General features: G+C 37.6%; 1 protein-coding gene across 5 annotated transcripts in view; it reads right to left on the bottom strand.

The window, feature by feature from the left end:
- The window catches only part of Bruce (BIR repeat containing ubiquitin-conjugating enzyme), a 129,997-nt gene that overhangs the window by 86,454 nt on the left and 27,109 nt on the right, over positions 1-16,434 (bottom strand). For all 5 annotated transcript variants that reach the window (XM_071691728.1, XM_071691731.1, XM_071691730.1 and 2 more), the window contains exons 12-20: positions 16,166-16,297; positions 15,043-15,178; positions 12,972-13,116; positions 8,584-9,011; positions 8,137-8,321; positions 6,761-6,903; positions 6,479-6,614; positions 5,494-5,662; positions 2,318-2,467 (exon numbers count right to left, since the gene is read on the bottom strand). In XM_071691728.1, the coding sequence (XP_071547829.1) occupies positions 2,318-2,467; positions 5,494-5,662; positions 6,479-6,614; positions 6,761-6,903; positions 8,137-8,321; positions 8,584-9,011; positions 12,972-13,116; positions 15,043-15,178; positions 16,166-16,297 (1,624 nt within the window). The remainder of the gene's footprint in view (positions 1-2,317; positions 2,468-5,493; positions 5,663-6,478; positions 6,615-6,760; positions 6,904-8,136; positions 8,322-8,583; positions 9,012-12,971; positions 13,117-15,042; positions 15,179-16,165; positions 16,298-16,434) is intronic.

The following is a 16,434-nucleotide window of genomic DNA, read 5'->3' as shown; positions in this document are numbered from 1 at the left end:
CATAAAAAGTTGGGAAGTTGTGGGTCCATCTACAGGTACAGAATGCTAGGGTGCCTATTCATTAACAAGCCTTGAAGGGAGGATGAAGAGATGGATTTGCTACAAGCCTACTGCCCTCTGCACAGTCCACAGAATGATTCATAATCAGTGATGCTAATCACTACATCAATGAAACGTAAATGAGGATGATAATATGATGATGCATTACAAAATAAAAATGAAATCTTATGAAAATTTTTTCATAACCTACCTGCTGGGAAAGAATTGCTTGTCTACCAACATTATATTTCAAACAAGAGAGAACCTTAATTCTAAATTCTCTTCATTTCCATGAATAACTAATCAACATTAAATCATCATTCTGGCATAACATACGCTTCCTCTTGAAAGACATGACTGAAAATGCTAACAACAATTTCTCAAGAAAATAGGAATACACTAATACCCTAATCAGCACTCTGAACACATTCCTGGAAAATGCAGCACTAAGTGAAACTGGGTCTTGACATCATTGCATATATGAAGATGCATTCTTGATGATGTTATTTTTTACCTATGAGATACATACAGTACTGTATATGACGGATACAGTTATTAGTACACAGAGATTATTACAGCAACAAATAACAAATACACAATGTACAACACTAAACTGAGAATGAAGGTCATTTGATGAATACTGACGATTATCATGTAATGAGCAGGAGAGGTATCACGTCAGTGTGACGCAACACGTGGGGGAGAGGTGAGACGCAACAGGCAATAGATATCATATGGCTCTGCTCTGGCTGAAGCTAATCCATCTCTGCATCACAGAAATTATGATCTAGGTAGTCGTAATAGAGGTAATGGTGATGACAGAGGTGGCGATGAGGTAAGTGGTGAGATGATGATGTGTCTATTGGTGTATTTGGTAACAATGGCTGCAACATTGCCAGAAGCTACATGAGCTAAAGTACAACCACAAAATTGAGAGTAAGTATAAATGGGCAACAATGTATGTCTTCAAGGTTGTTTCATAACATTTCAAAATATACAGTGAGAGAGACGAAAGATGCGAGTGATCATGGAGAGACAAAATTGGAAGAGTGTGATAACATGCATCTGGAGTGTTGCCCAGTGTTCCTCACTTACCCTAACTTCCATTTTCTCTAACAAAGTGCCCCTTGAACAAGTCATCTTTATTGCTGTTAACTTCATGTTCATCATGGCAGAAGCTTTTATCTTGTCTGCAATCTTTATAATGATTATAACCTTTGCTATAACCTTTTATCTTGTCAGCAATTTTAATAATGATTATAACCTTTGCTATGTCCAATTAGAAAGCATCATGGTCATCAGCATGACACTCACAAGCTTCCAACCACCCCAACACTTGTAATTTTACATCCAAAGAGAGGCTTTTCCAAAGCACTTTAGATGCACTTACAGCACAAGAATTTTTGGGCTGTTTTCCAAATATGATTTGTTAAAATAAGTCACAATAATAACAAAAAACTGGTGAGTCAGCAAGAATCTGTGCACAATGTAATGGTAGCAAAATTTGTACTGAAATAACAAAAGAAAGCACTCAATGCTGACTGGATGTGAGCATATGTGAATATGTCACTCTGAGTGGCCAAGTAAATATAAACACTGAGAGCTGTTCTCAATGTGTTATGAGTGTTCAGACTCATGGCTTCCGATTTCTTTTGAGAAGCTTCCTCTTTTCTTCCCTAGTGCAACTAGGGCTCCGAGGTACAAGCAAAAATGCTGTAACAAAAAAAAAGCACTCAATGGGGTGGTGCTAACCGGTGTATTAGTGTGCACTTAAGCATCAGAAGTTGTAAACAAAAAATCTGTACTACATGGTGGGATAGGCTGTTGCCGCACTATGAATTCTTCGTCAGTGCAAGCCTCTCTCTAGGTAAAAGGTAACACAGTCATTATAATGAGCTGATCCAGGTTACCATACCTTATACACAGGAATGAAATATGATATCAAGGGTATAAACTTTATCTAACTATGCTCATTTAGATGGTACATCAAGAGTTATGATGAGTTTAAGAATACCAGCAAAGATTTAGTAACAGACAACATATGCTCTTGGCACCACTGGTAGAGTAAAAGTGCCGAAGATGGAATGCTAGTACATCTAGTAACGGTTTGCTATCTATCTACCAATCTACCTTCCAACCCACCTCCAAGTACCTTCATTAGGCTTACCCTCATCTTCACTGTCTAATTTTCTATTTACTAATTTTCATAACTATCCATTTAAAGAGTGATTAAACACATGTCTGTGAGAACACACCATTCTCAAGAAAAAAAACTTACCGTCTGTTTCGCAAGCAAGGGAGGGTCTGTATCAAAGAGTTCTCGTTCAAATGGTGTGCCATAGAGATTGAACCTAGTCTGTAATACTGCATGCAGTGGGTCCACTTTCTTGCTCAGTGCCTCTGATATCATTGTTAACAATTGGGTGACCTGGCAAGAAAGAGATACATTAGTAAGACATTCTGAGCTTCAAAGGATGTCTAAATATCAAGTAATATTTCACATTCTGACCATTTTACAAACAATCTGGTTTACCTACCTTCTTTAACATTCTTTAAGTTTTAACTGTAACCAAAAGCTTACATCAAATTACTTACTGGACCAACATTACAAATATTCAACAATATCCTAAGCTGCAACTTCCAGTATCACTGAACTTTACCAAACTAATTCATTATCTAAGCAACAACCTTCTTACTTCACTACTAGCAGTGAAGTAAAGTACAAACTAAAAACAACTACACAGATAACAGATCACTTCTATATCCATATATCTATATCTCTGATGCCCATTTCATCTGAGAACTCCTATCAAGGGGGTAGTCACGGTAAAAGAGTCTCCACTTACCCCCAAACTTACATGCCTCCCTTGCATACACCATTCCACACATTCTTCCACCATTTCTCTCCCTCCACTACTCTTCTATTTTTCAGTCACAGGTGGTGGTCTTCTCATACCAACCCCTTAAATTCTATTACCATACACTCTCCTTGCATTCTTTCCACATGCCTTAATCATCTCTTAATTATTACATTTTGCCTGCTCTACCATTCCACAATCCATTCTCTTTGCATTCTCTGCCATACTAAAATCTACACACACCCCCTCATTACCTTTTTCATTCCACCTAATCATACCATATGATTCTCTCAAATAGCTCGTTACCCAGCTTGGATTCTTGCCCTCTGTAACTCATCCCATGTCCATGTTTCGGCTGCATAGGTCAGGGTCAGGAGGGTTGTGTTGTCCCTTAATCCTTTCTTCACTTACATACTTACACCTCTACGCTTCATTATTCTAAAATGGGACCCACAGACAAGTCTACCGTGTACTATTCTCTCCCTTATCTCTCCACACCCAAGATAGCTCACACATACTTAAATTCTGTCACCTCTTCCAGAGTCTCTCTCCCCATATAACATTTTAGCACACTTCCCCTACCCGCATGCTCTCCCTCTCTCTCTCTGGCTTTACAAAATTTATATTTTCATTGTTTCCTTTCAAACACTTCTTAACCTGAACTTAAAAATCACACCAATATGAGAGCATGTTAGCCCTACTTGGTATGTATAATGGCTGTAAGTTTTATCAATGAAATATCAGTACCTACCCTAATAAGGTCTAACAAGGTAAGATCAAACAAATTATTCAGAGTTAAAAATAAGTTCAAAAGACTTCATATCATTCCTTCAGAGTTTCAGCAGTTGCCCTCAGACATCACACAAATGTATCCTTAGCATTTTATTTACTAACTTTCGAGACTCAATACATGCTATGTGTATCATCTTAGGTTAAGTGGTGATCTATACCATGTGACTAACTTCCGCTCTTCCTCTTGCAGGGATACTGGCGAAACTCATGTCATAGCCCTCAACATCTCCAAAATACATGAAAGCGAAAAGCATTAGACTTTGTTTTCTGAACTCCCTTAATTTGGTTTCTCTGCTTCTCTCTGCTCTCTAATGCTTAGCTTACTCTCTACCTGATCCAGTGAATCAGTCATCCACGAACCAATTCCCCCTCCAATTCTATCAATAGTGGTGTTCCCCAGAATTCTGTCCTATCACCTACTCTCTCTCTCTCTCTCTCTCTCTCTCTCTCTCTCTCTCTCTCTCTCTCTCTCTCTCTTCTCTCAATATAAGACAATCTCTCATCTACTTTAACCCTATTCACTCTTATGATGATTTTCCACTTTTCATACTAGAACTCACTTTCCCTCCCTCCTCCCTCTAATACTCATCGTCTTTATTAAGACATGTGCAGGATCTCTGAGTGGGGAAGAAGTATCATTTTTCAATCTAAAATCTAAAATGCAGGTTCCACTCTATTTACAATCCATTTATTTCCCTCTGTCCATCTTTAATGTACCATATATCGACCCTGTTATAGACATCATAAACATATTGGGCATAACCGCAAGTCACACCATCATAAACAACCCCACAAAATCAACATCAAAAAGTCTGCAACCCAAAAGCTTGGAATGTTGTATAGGTGCCACTATCATTTTTCTAGTGAACAGCTATTTGATTTCTATAGATGTTTCATTCCCCAAGTATGGAAAGTATGACTGAGTAGACACTTTCCACACTCATCTCTAAAACTTTCAATCCTCTTTAACAACTCTTCCTTCATAAAGAGGTGTAACTCTGCAGCTAACTTATCATTAGGTAGAGTGTTTTCATTCTAGGCTCAACAGTATATACCATAAAAGCACCTCAACTCAATTACACAGCATCTTTAAGTCACTCTGCCTAATTCAACTGCCTTCACAGCTACATCATAATCAGTTAATCAGCAATAGTCAATGTTATTAAGTCTTCTCCTCTATAACGAGTATTGATAAATTAACTGCCCCAGCTCCTTAAAAAGTCAAAGACTCTTCTACATAGTCCCTACATCTCCTGCACGTGTGCTATGGCTTTGATGGTAGCCTACTGTAAACATTGCACTACGATCCTATTCACCTTTTCTTCACTATCTCCCCTCATTTTTCTTACCACTAATTTACATGCCAAGATTTTCTTAACCTGCTTGAAAGTTTCTTCCCAAATCCTCATCCATCTTTATTCAATAATTTCTTATCAATACTTTGATTTCTTTTTGCTGCCTTATATTCAATGTTCTGTTTACAGATAACTGATTCACTAGAACTTTCCTCTTGCTACATTCTGATCCATTTCTACATAAACCCTTCTTCTGGAGCCTACATACCTCTCCTGATACAATCTAATAATAATGTTTATATTTCATTTCTACTTTTCTTATACTCAACATTTCTGATCCACAAAACTTATAAATAACAAGGTATGTTTTTATACTTACCTTTCCATTGCACTATAAACTCATATATATCTCTTTCACATGTCAAGACTGTCATGTTCTATGTGGGTATAGACAATGCTACTGCAGGTGATATATGGCAAATACATTACAAGTAAATATGTAAACCTACCTTCCGTGCAGTACCCCAAGGGTTGCACCACTTCACATGGTTAAGTAGGGTAAAGAACCAATGAAGGGCACCAGCACTCTGGCAAAGAAGAATGTGATCTAACCACTCTAGCAGAGCTTCCAAAACAGCCCATCCAAACACTGTGCCACCCTCAACAACACGTGATCCCCTGGAAAGAGTAAGGAACTTATTCCAAACATTTTGGAGAGTACCTACCTATGTTAAAATTTTTCAGAAGTACAAAGGTTAATGCACAGTCCTTACTGCATATAATGTCTGTTTAACCACAATGCTGGCATTCTGTCCACAAACATACAATCTATGTCACATATAACATTTGACAACACTCAAATCACACAATTCATTTTTCATAACTTTCAATTTTCCTGCAGAGTTCCATGCACCAGCTCTGCCTTTTGGCACAATGGGGAGGGGGTTGTTATTCCATATGTGGCGAGGTGGTGATGGGAATAAAGAAAGGCAGACAGTATGATTTATGTACATGTGTATATATGTATATGTCTGTGTGTGTATATATATGTGTACATTGAGATGAATAGGTATGTATATTTGCGTGAGTGGACGTGTATGTATATACATGTGTATGTGGGTGGGTTGGGCCATTCTTTCGTCTGTTTCCTTGCGCTACTTCGCTAACGCAGGAGACAGCGACAAAGCAAAATAAAAAAATAAAAAAAAAATAAATATATATATATATATATATGTGTGTGTGTGTGTGTGTACAGAACACAATAAGAGATGGTGTATTCTGAGTAAATTATATTGTTGCAGGAATCAGTATATATGTAATCAGGTTATCATATCTTAAGGAAACTGACACCTCCTGCTAACAGCCTTAGAACATGTACTAATCAATATACATAGCAAAGTTTTTCTCAACATGGATTATGAACAGACTTACTTGTAACTAATCAAGAAAAACATAAAAGACAAAAGTACATACACATATCTTAAGTTTACTTACTCAAGAGCAGTGACTATAATTTTTGCTGTTTTATGAGCTACACTTCTATCACCCAGCAAGAGACAGGATCGCACCAGACCGGGGAGATGAAGCTGCAATAACGTAATGATGTCCACATTGATGGTGCGGTCATCAACTGGAAGAAAGACAAAATATATCTTATCTAAAAATTTGCCTATTTTTCAAACAATTCCCCTTAAAACTCATAAGCAATAATAAAACTGGACAAAAAAAGCTGTTGAGCATGAGCACAATATTTCTAGACAAAAATTAACAACCTACCTGCAGCAGTATGTATTGAAGTGATCCACAGTAACAAGTCGAGAGCTCTGTGTCGTATGTGGTCAGAGGAGGTATCACTGATTACAGCTTCAAGCAAACTCTTGTGAAAGACTTCATTCTCCACCAACGACAGTCTCTGTAGCCTAAAAAGGGAAAAGATCTTTATCACCTAATAATTACTTTCTAAAAAAAAAATACTTACATCTTTTTTACTAAGTTGCCTTTCTCACTCCGGTGAGGTAGCACCAGGAATAAGTAAACAATCAAATAAATTCTTCAGCAATCATCTACAATCTACATGAGGATAAAACAATTGATGATAATACTAATGCCTCCCAGCCATAATCAAGAATACATTCAGTCTTTGCTTGTCATGAATGTCAGGTTGTCACAATTGGAATCTGTTTACTAAGAAAGACTAATTACACTTTTTTCTTTCACTCTTGTTTAATGTTTTCTGTATTAGAGAGGAAGTGCATGAAAGGTACAAAGGAATGGCCTCATTTGCTCACATCCACTTTCTTGATGTTATGCATAACACAAAAACCACTGCACTTTCCTTAAACTATTGACTGTAATGTGAACTTGTACCCAATCAATATTCTGATATAATCAAGAACATTCATTCTATATCTAGAGGCCACCTGTATTCGTAAAACCTATTATCAATTCAAGACCTTGAGATATCATTCCTTAAGAGCATATAAGAAGTCCAGCATCTTAATGCAAAATTAACAAATTCTTCTTCCTCCATTCACTGCAATGAATGCATGAACATATTTCATAACATGCAAAGCTGCCACAGTACATTTCATTGGCCTAAAAATGTGATAAGAAACATATCTTCAGGCCATAACTCATTAAATACTGTATCACAAAGATAACAGTGAAATCTAGCTAAAGTAACTAAAAATATCATGATTTGTCAGAGAAAAATAATCTTCAACATTTAGATTAATATCTCTTGCAGTACTTCATAAGAGGAGCATTTAGTTTGTCTTCCCAATAGCATCAATAAATAACAACACATATGATTAATCTTTTAAACACAAGGGTAACAGAAGCAAAGGGTTTACTGCATGTGGAAATTCTCTTTTCTTAATGAGAAAGGTTCAAACAAGTAAGTTTTATCTCATAATAAGTTTGTCTAGAGACTCGAAAATACGTACCTTACATATTGAAACTTTCATTTAAAATCATTTCTCGAAAACTGATCCAAAAAAGTTGCATATATATCAAAATTCAGGGTCAATTTCAATATACATAAGGATAATTCATTTCTTACTTGTCACCATGAGATGCCAAGAAATTACAATGAGGCATTTGGTTACTAGATACAAAATAAAAACCATTATCAATATCAAAAAGTCAAATACCTGTCATGGGGAATGGCCGTCTTTACACAACATCTGACTGTGATAGATAGTTCTTGTATGATATCACAACCTCGCACTAAATCCACACGCTTATTTGAGGATGCAGCTAGACGATCTAAGGATGTGGAGGACTGAGGTGGCATGTACTGAGTCACCAAGTCAAGCTCACTACTCTTCGGTATATCCTTTAAAGAAAGAAAAAAAAAAAAGCCATCATAGGACACTTTTTTCTGTCTCACATCATTATTACATCTCTAAAGAAGGATATTAAACTTCTGTGATTTTTTGGATTTGTCATAATCATCAGTTATAGGATTAGATATCAAACACTGATTCGGCTGTGATTACAATGTTTATCAGCCTGAAAAAACACATCATTGTTCCAAAAACAAGATTCCTTTGTAAAGAGCTTCACAAATTAAAAATTATATAGTACTGCACAAGCACCTGTTGTTGTTGTTGTTGTTGTTGTTGTTGTTGTTGTTGTTGTTGTTGTTGTTGCTGCTGCTGCTGGGGTTGCTGCTGCTGCTGCTGTTGTTGTTGCTGCTGCTGCTGCTGCTGCTGCTGCTGCTGCTGCTGTGGCTGCTGCTGCTGCTGCTGTGGCGGCTGCTGCTGCTGCTGCTGTTGTTGTTGTTGTTGTTGTTGTTGTTGTTGTTGTTGTTGCTGTTGTTGAGGTACTCTAGATGGTAAAGCCTTAACATGCACAAGATAGGTTCTACTGCGGCAAGCCAATAAACTGGGAGAAGTAAGGGTTATATTAGCCCCTTGCCCAGATAGGTCTATACACCGATTTACAGTCACTGGACCACAAAGAATCTCAGCATTGTGGGTGAACTGAAACTCCTTTGTAAGAACTGGATTTTCAGGACAATCTTCTGAAATAGAAAATCTTATATTACTATACTACTTGCTGTTGGAGTAATACACACACACAACACAATTCCATGCACTCCTTTCACCCTCCTACATGTTAAGGCCCCGATCACTCAAAATCATTTTCATTCCATTCTTCCATCTCCAGTTTGGTCTCCCGGTTCTACTTGTTACCTCCACTTCTGACGTGTTCTCTCTGTCAACCTTTCCTCGCTTATTCTCAACATATGTCTAAACCAATTCAAAACACCCTCTTCTGCTCTCTCAACCACTCTTTTTTATTTCCATACATCTCTTCATTATTTTCTCAATCAAACTACCTCACACAAAATATTGTCCTTAAACATTTCATTTCCAACACATCCATCCTCCTCTGAACAACCCTATCTATAGCCTATGCTAGTGAACAACCCTATCTATAGCCTATGCCTAGCAACCATATAATATAGTTGGAACTACTAATCCTTCAACATACCAATTTTTGCTCTCTGAGATAACGTTCTCTCTTTCCAAACATTCTTCATCGCTCTCAGAACCTTCACCACCTCCCCCAACCAATGACTCATTTCCACGGTTCCATTCACTGCAAAGTCCACTCCCAGATATCAAAAAATACTTCCTCTAATTTTTCTCCATTCAAGCTTACATCCCAACTATTTGTCCCTCAACCCTGCTGAACCTAATACCTTGCTCTTATTCAGTTACTCTCAACTTTCTCCTTTCACACACTTTTCCAAACTCAGTCACCAACTTAATTTCTGCAGGTTTTCACTCGAATCAGCCAACTGTGCTGTATCATCAGTGAACAACAATTGACACAATTCCCAGGCCCTCTCTCCAAAACTCTCTCTAACCACCCAATCCATAAACAAATTAAACAACCATGGTGCCATCACACACCCCTGACACAGACTGACCTTCATCAGGAACCAATCACTATCCTCTCTTCCTATTTGTACACATGCCTTACACACTTAATAAAAACTTCTCACTGCTTCTAGCAGCTTACCTCCCACACTATATATTCCAAAGACCTTCTACAAAGCATCTTTATTAGCCCTCTCATATGCCTTCTCCAGATCCATAAATGCTGTATACAAATCCATCTGTTTTTCTATCCATAAATGCTGCATACAAATCCATGTTTTTCTAAGTATTTCTGAAATACATTCTGCACAGTAAACACCTAATCAATACATCCTCTGCCACTTCTGAAACCACACTGTTCCTCCCCAATCTGATGCTCTGTACATGCCTTCAACCTCTCAATCAATACCCATCCAAACAATTTTCCCCTTTATCATTGTACATTGGCACTATACATGCATTCCATTGATCCTTATGCACTTCACTGTGACCATACATACACTGAATATCCTTACCAACCAATCAACACAGTCACCCCCTTTGTGAATAAATTCAACTGCAATACCATCAACTCCTGCCATCTTGCTGGATTTCATCTTCTGCAATGCTTTCACCAACTCTTCTCTCTTCACCAAACCAATCTCCCTTACTCTCTTACTTTGCACATCACCCCAAACAAAACACCCTACATATGCCACTCTATCATCAAACACTCATGATCTTTCTTCAACAATCCTTCAAAACACTCACTCCATCACTAACTGTTATCATATTGCCTTTACTGATGTTCCCATTTCTTCCGTTGTCTTTTCCACATTATCTACCTCCTTCTAAAACATATTTTCATTCTCCCTAAAGTTTAAAGATACTCTATCACCCAACTTTCATTTGCCCTCTTTTTCAACAAGCACCTTCCTCTTGACCTCCTTCCACTTTCTCTTATACATCTCCCACTCATTTGCACTCTTTCCTTGCAAGTACCAACCAAACGCCTCTTTTCTCTTTTACTACCAACTTTAATTCAGCATCCCAACACTCACTACCCTTTCTAATCTACCCATCTCCCATCTTTCTCTAACCACACGTATCTCTTCCACATGCCAACACTGCTTCCCTAAATACCTCCCACTCCTCTCACTTCATTTGCTCTCACCTTTTGCCACTCTACTCTCAATCTTTCTGGTGCTTCTTTAAACAAGTATCCTTTCCAAGCTCACTTACTCTCACCACTCTCGTCTCCCCTTCATTCTCTCCTCTTTTTTGAAAACCTCTCCATAATCTTCATCTTTGCCTCCACATAATAGTGAGCAGACATCCTATCAGTTGCTCCTATCAGTATATTTACATCCAAAAGTCTCTCTTTTACATGCCTATCAATTAATACAATCTAAAAATGCCCTCTGACCATCTCTCCTACTTACATATGTATACTTGTGTATATTTCTCTTTTTAAATCAGGTATTCCCAATCACTCATCTTTTTTTTTGGCACACAAATCCATAAGCTGATCATTTCCATTCACAACAGAGAATACCCAATGCACCTCTTTGCTGCAAACAAAACACCTGCCTCTCATGACCTTTCTTCTCATGACCATGTGCATAAGTGCCAATAATCACCTATCTATTGCCATCCTCTTTCAGTTTTATCATCAACCTATAATGTATGGCCTTGTACTCTATCACACACTCCCACAACGCCTGCTTCAGGAATAGTGCTACTCCTTCCTTGGCATTTAAAAACACTTGTGTTTGTATAATACTTATATTCTTTTTACTTACAATTAGGTTAGTGTTACCTTTGCTTTCATTCACAAAATGAACTAAAAATTAATGCAATCATATTCTAATAACCCTGAAACAAAGTAATTTTTTTTTAATAAGAGACATTGCATGGACAAAATCTTGCCTTAATCATGGTCATTGCAGATGAATAGAAACCTCTTAAAAGAGTACGAAAAATGGATGAAAAAACATATTAGTCTGAACTCATAGATGTCTACAAATGCAAAAATTTATAAAGCTGTATGATAGCAGAAAAGTTTGAGATGGGCTGATGAGTGTAAAACTCTTTCCCTGAAAAGTTCAAACAGGTAATTACCTGACTCTTAAAAGTGGAATGATTAAAGGAAGAGGGAAAGATGGATGAAGAAGCAAAATCCTACAGATTTGCTGTTTGAGAACAGGAAGCATCAGAAGTCAATCGTTATGTGGATGTTTTTCACATCAAAACTATGGAATTCAGCGGCTTTTCTAATCACCACCCAAATGACAAAATACAGCTAAGTGGCTGAAAAGTAAATAAATGAGTGCTAAGTTTGTATGGTTCTGCAGCTAAAAGGAAGGACATTAGGACAAAATTACATGGCTGAAAGTGATGTAAACTTGACAGAATGTCTACGTGTTTGGAGGACACTCTACTCAGAGTACAATGCAAAAAGGTTCAAAGCAACACATTGACTATAGACAGAAAATGCAAAAGACAACAGACAAAAAACAGATGAAGCCCATAACTCTGTGAAAAAACAATTAATGAGACCAATGGACCACCACTCTGGAGGCAATTACTATGTCATGTTAGTAAACATATGATTACGGATTGCCTGTTACCAAGGCAACAGAAGTATCTGATTTGAATGAAAAGAATGAGTGAAATGTCAAAAGTGGAACAATTTCAGCAAGAATGAGTAAAACGTCAAAAGTGGATCAATTTCAGCAAGAAGACATTATCATCTTGAACAACATCTAATGGAGCTTCACCTTGGACATAAAAACTATAACAAGTCACAATCAAGAAAGTGGATGCTGGTACAAAGGTAGACAGGCAAAGCTGGTGAAAGTAAAGATATAAAGGCTAACTGTAATACATGGAGAAAATGCTACAGAGAAAACTGTAAATATATAGAAAAGAATGAAATGGCACATATCAAATGCTAATGAACCAAAACAAAACTGGCAGTAACTCAAAACAACTGCAATCCACAAATACTTTAAAAAAAATCTATTTGTCCATAACTTCCATTTCAAATAACATGGATAAATCAGAAACTAGCACAATCTAAGTTTGCTTAAGCAAATCTTATAAAAGACACATACCTAAGACATCATCAGGGATGTTTGAAGAAGATGGGGTTTGAGTATGTGATGGGGATGAACTACCACCAGTGCTGGAGGATGCACTGCTGCCCTGCTGTGTAACTGGTCGACGAGGTGTGGCCAAATTCTGACGTAACAGAGTTACCTGAAATTCACGTATGTTCTCTTTTTATAAGTACATGGGCAATGGTTGTCTTATCCAAGGTACATGTCAGTAACATAAACAGTATACAGAGAGTTAAACAGTATATAAAATAGGAATCTCAAATTGCATTTCCCAATAATGAAGTTCAGCAACAACTCGAAGGCACTGCAGTTCTGCAGAAGATAAATACATTACATTACCAAGAATACAGGATCAGCTAACTATCACTTAACCAAAGATATCCAAGCTACATTATATGGGCTGTATCTGTTTCGAGGTGTTCTGTGATGATTTTATGCTATTCCTTGTTAACCATCAAAATGTCAATCGCTTACCCTATCACTTCTTATTTGATCAACCCTCCTTGCACAGCATGTTGTCCTCAAACATTTCAATTTCAACACATTCACCCTATTCTTAACATATCTGTGTAAGACTCATACCCATACAGCACCAGCGAGACCACTACAAAATCAAACATACCTATCTTTACTTTTAAAGACAGTGACCTCTCTTTCCACATATTCCTCAATGCTACTATGACTTTAGCCCCCTCATCCATCCTATGGCTCACACCATCTCCTATGGTTCCATTTGCTACCATATCCACTTCCAAGTATCTAAAACCCTCTCCTTCTTCCAAGTTCTCTCCAGTCAAACTTATCTCCTGTCTCTTTTCACTATCACACTTAATATCCTTGCTCTTATTCACATTTACTCTCAGCATCCTCTCTTCATACACACTCAAAGTCAGACACTAGCCTCTACAATTTCTCACTCCAATCTGCCACCAGCACCTCATCATCAGCAAACAACAACTGACACACCTCTTGATGGACTGCATACCTGCTCCTCTATCCAAGACCATTGCATTCAATTACTTCACCACCCCATCCATAAACATACTGAACACCAATGGTGACATCATTCTCCCCTAATGCAGACCCACCTTTACCTTGAACCACTCATCTTCCTCTTCATACTCGCACAAATGCTTTACTCTCTTGATAAAAACTCGTCGCTGCTTTTAATAGTTTTCCTTTATATCACTGATTCCTGTTCCCTTGGGGAGCCCCTCAAATGGGTGGCCACAGTTAAAGAGTCCCCCAAACTGGTGAACTCTTGTCCTGCTTTTTAGCCTTTCGTACCTCACCCTCAACAGGCCACTGATAGAGGACAACTCTCACAGCATTTTCAGAGGCTCCTACCTAATGCTCCTACTATCACTTCTAACTAATGTTTTTACTGACTACTGCTCCTATCTGCCAAAAGGAAAGGTAATGACAAAGCACTCACCACAGGAAATTCTAGAGGTATGAAGAATGAGTTTCCTCCCACAATATATACTCACAGCACCTTCCACAAACATCTCTTTCAACCCAATCATATGCTTTCTCCAAATCCATAAACACCACATACAAATCCTTGTTTCACTATGTACTTCTCACAAACATTCTTCAAAGCAAATATCTGTTTCACATATCCTCTACCACTCCTGAAATAGCATACAGGCATTTCTAATAAAACTTTTAATTACATCCAACAAGAAGAGTTCAAACCCCCATTGAACAACCCTTGACCATCCAACACCATTACAGCATCAGCAAGAGCTCAAAGGTATACAGCTGAAAGGAAAGACAATTAATGCACCATATGAGAAGGCACACACAAGGTTATTATTTTTTTCACATATTCACCACCTCCCGTGCCAGCGAGGTAGCGTTAAGAACAGAGGAATGAGCCTGAGAGGGAAAACCTCACTTGGCCCCTTTCTCTATTCCTTATTTTGGAAAAGTAAAAATGTAAAAAATTAAATTCAAATGGCAGTCTCCCTTTAAGATTCCATAAAAACCATGGAGTAATAGGAAGCTAACTTTAAGGCTATGGACCAACACTATCAATATATCAACCGTAGCTGTAACTGACCTGCAATATGGGGAGAGGGTTTGGAGGTCCAGGTATAAAGTTGAGCTTGAGATCAATGTGGCCAACCTGCACTGCACCCATTCCACTTGCACCAGCTGGCAGCAATAACTCAAACAAGTGTTCATCCCATGTTGAACTGCAAAGTAAATACAACTGTAATCTCCAAAAATGCACTTAGTGCATTTTACCCTTTCATTCAAGCCATCAAATTTCCTCATTTCCAAGTAAAAATAACTATCAATTATCTCTGATCTCCACTCACATATATCTAAAAATGAAGTGCATCAACTCCAATCTACAGATAAATAATACCTTTTGCACTGACAGCAAGATGTCTCATATACAATCTTCCAAAAATCCTTTGCATGTAACTCACCTTCTAAAACTCCTCAACATTAGAGTGCCTGACACTCTGAAAAACTTTTCTCCTAATAATACATATTTTCTCTTGTTGCTATTAAGCAACCATAAATACCAAAAGGTGTGTGCTCATCCTTTTCGTCTTTCATTCACAATTCTAATACTAATTCATCTATAATCAACAGACCAACCTGCAAATTACTATCATATGATCTTACAAATCCTCAGCTATCAATAAAATCTAAAAATACAGATGCATGAAAATCAGAAAATTGCTCCACGAAACTCTTAAAATCCTTAACAGTTATCAAATCCTGCACAATCTATTCATTTTCCTATGAAATCTATTTCTGTATTGTAACACTGACTGCATTTGCTCAAGCTGCAAATTATATACTCAATCCCTGAGACTGATTTCTGTGGTAAGCATAAAAAAGAAAAAAAAAATTATAAAACCCATAGACTCACAATCAACTAATCAAGTGTTAAGTTTCACTACAAACTATAAATCACTGCCAACCTAATAACCTTAAATTCAACTTAATCAGCAAGACAAATGTCAACCTCAGATCCATCTTCTGTGATATCTCTTCATCTAACTGGTATGTTGCACTATAGCACAGAATGTGATCCAGTATGACTGATGATACAGCAATATAACCCACATAAACCTAATTCTTTTTCGTTACTTTTTTCAAAAATCAATCAACAGTAAAGTTTAACCACCATAATCATAAATACATGCATACAAACTATTGTTCACCTGTCAGACTCCAATCGCCATGTGCGAGTTGTATCCATATCCTCAGCATGTTGTTGAAGGTGCTGAGGGTTGCGCCGCTGCTTTTGAGCTTGGATTATTTCCGACCAACAAGGGGGAACAGTTGCCACGAATCTGATGCATTTAGAAAAGCCATTACTAGAAAGTCCTACTTATGGGACAAAAACAAGGTAAACTCCTACAAAAATCAAATATATTTACTAATATACTTGTATGTTTGGCAGTATCTGGCAGGCAGCACCAACTAGGAA

This window comes from Panulirus ornatus, chromosome 51 (genome assembly GCF_036320965.1).
Source record: "Panulirus ornatus isolate Po-2019 chromosome 51, ASM3632096v1, whole genome shotgun sequence".
Lineage (NCBI taxonomy): Eukaryota > Metazoa > Arthropoda > Malacostraca > Decapoda > Palinuridae > Panulirus > Panulirus ornatus.
This window is presented reverse-complemented; position numbering and strand designations above follow the sequence as displayed.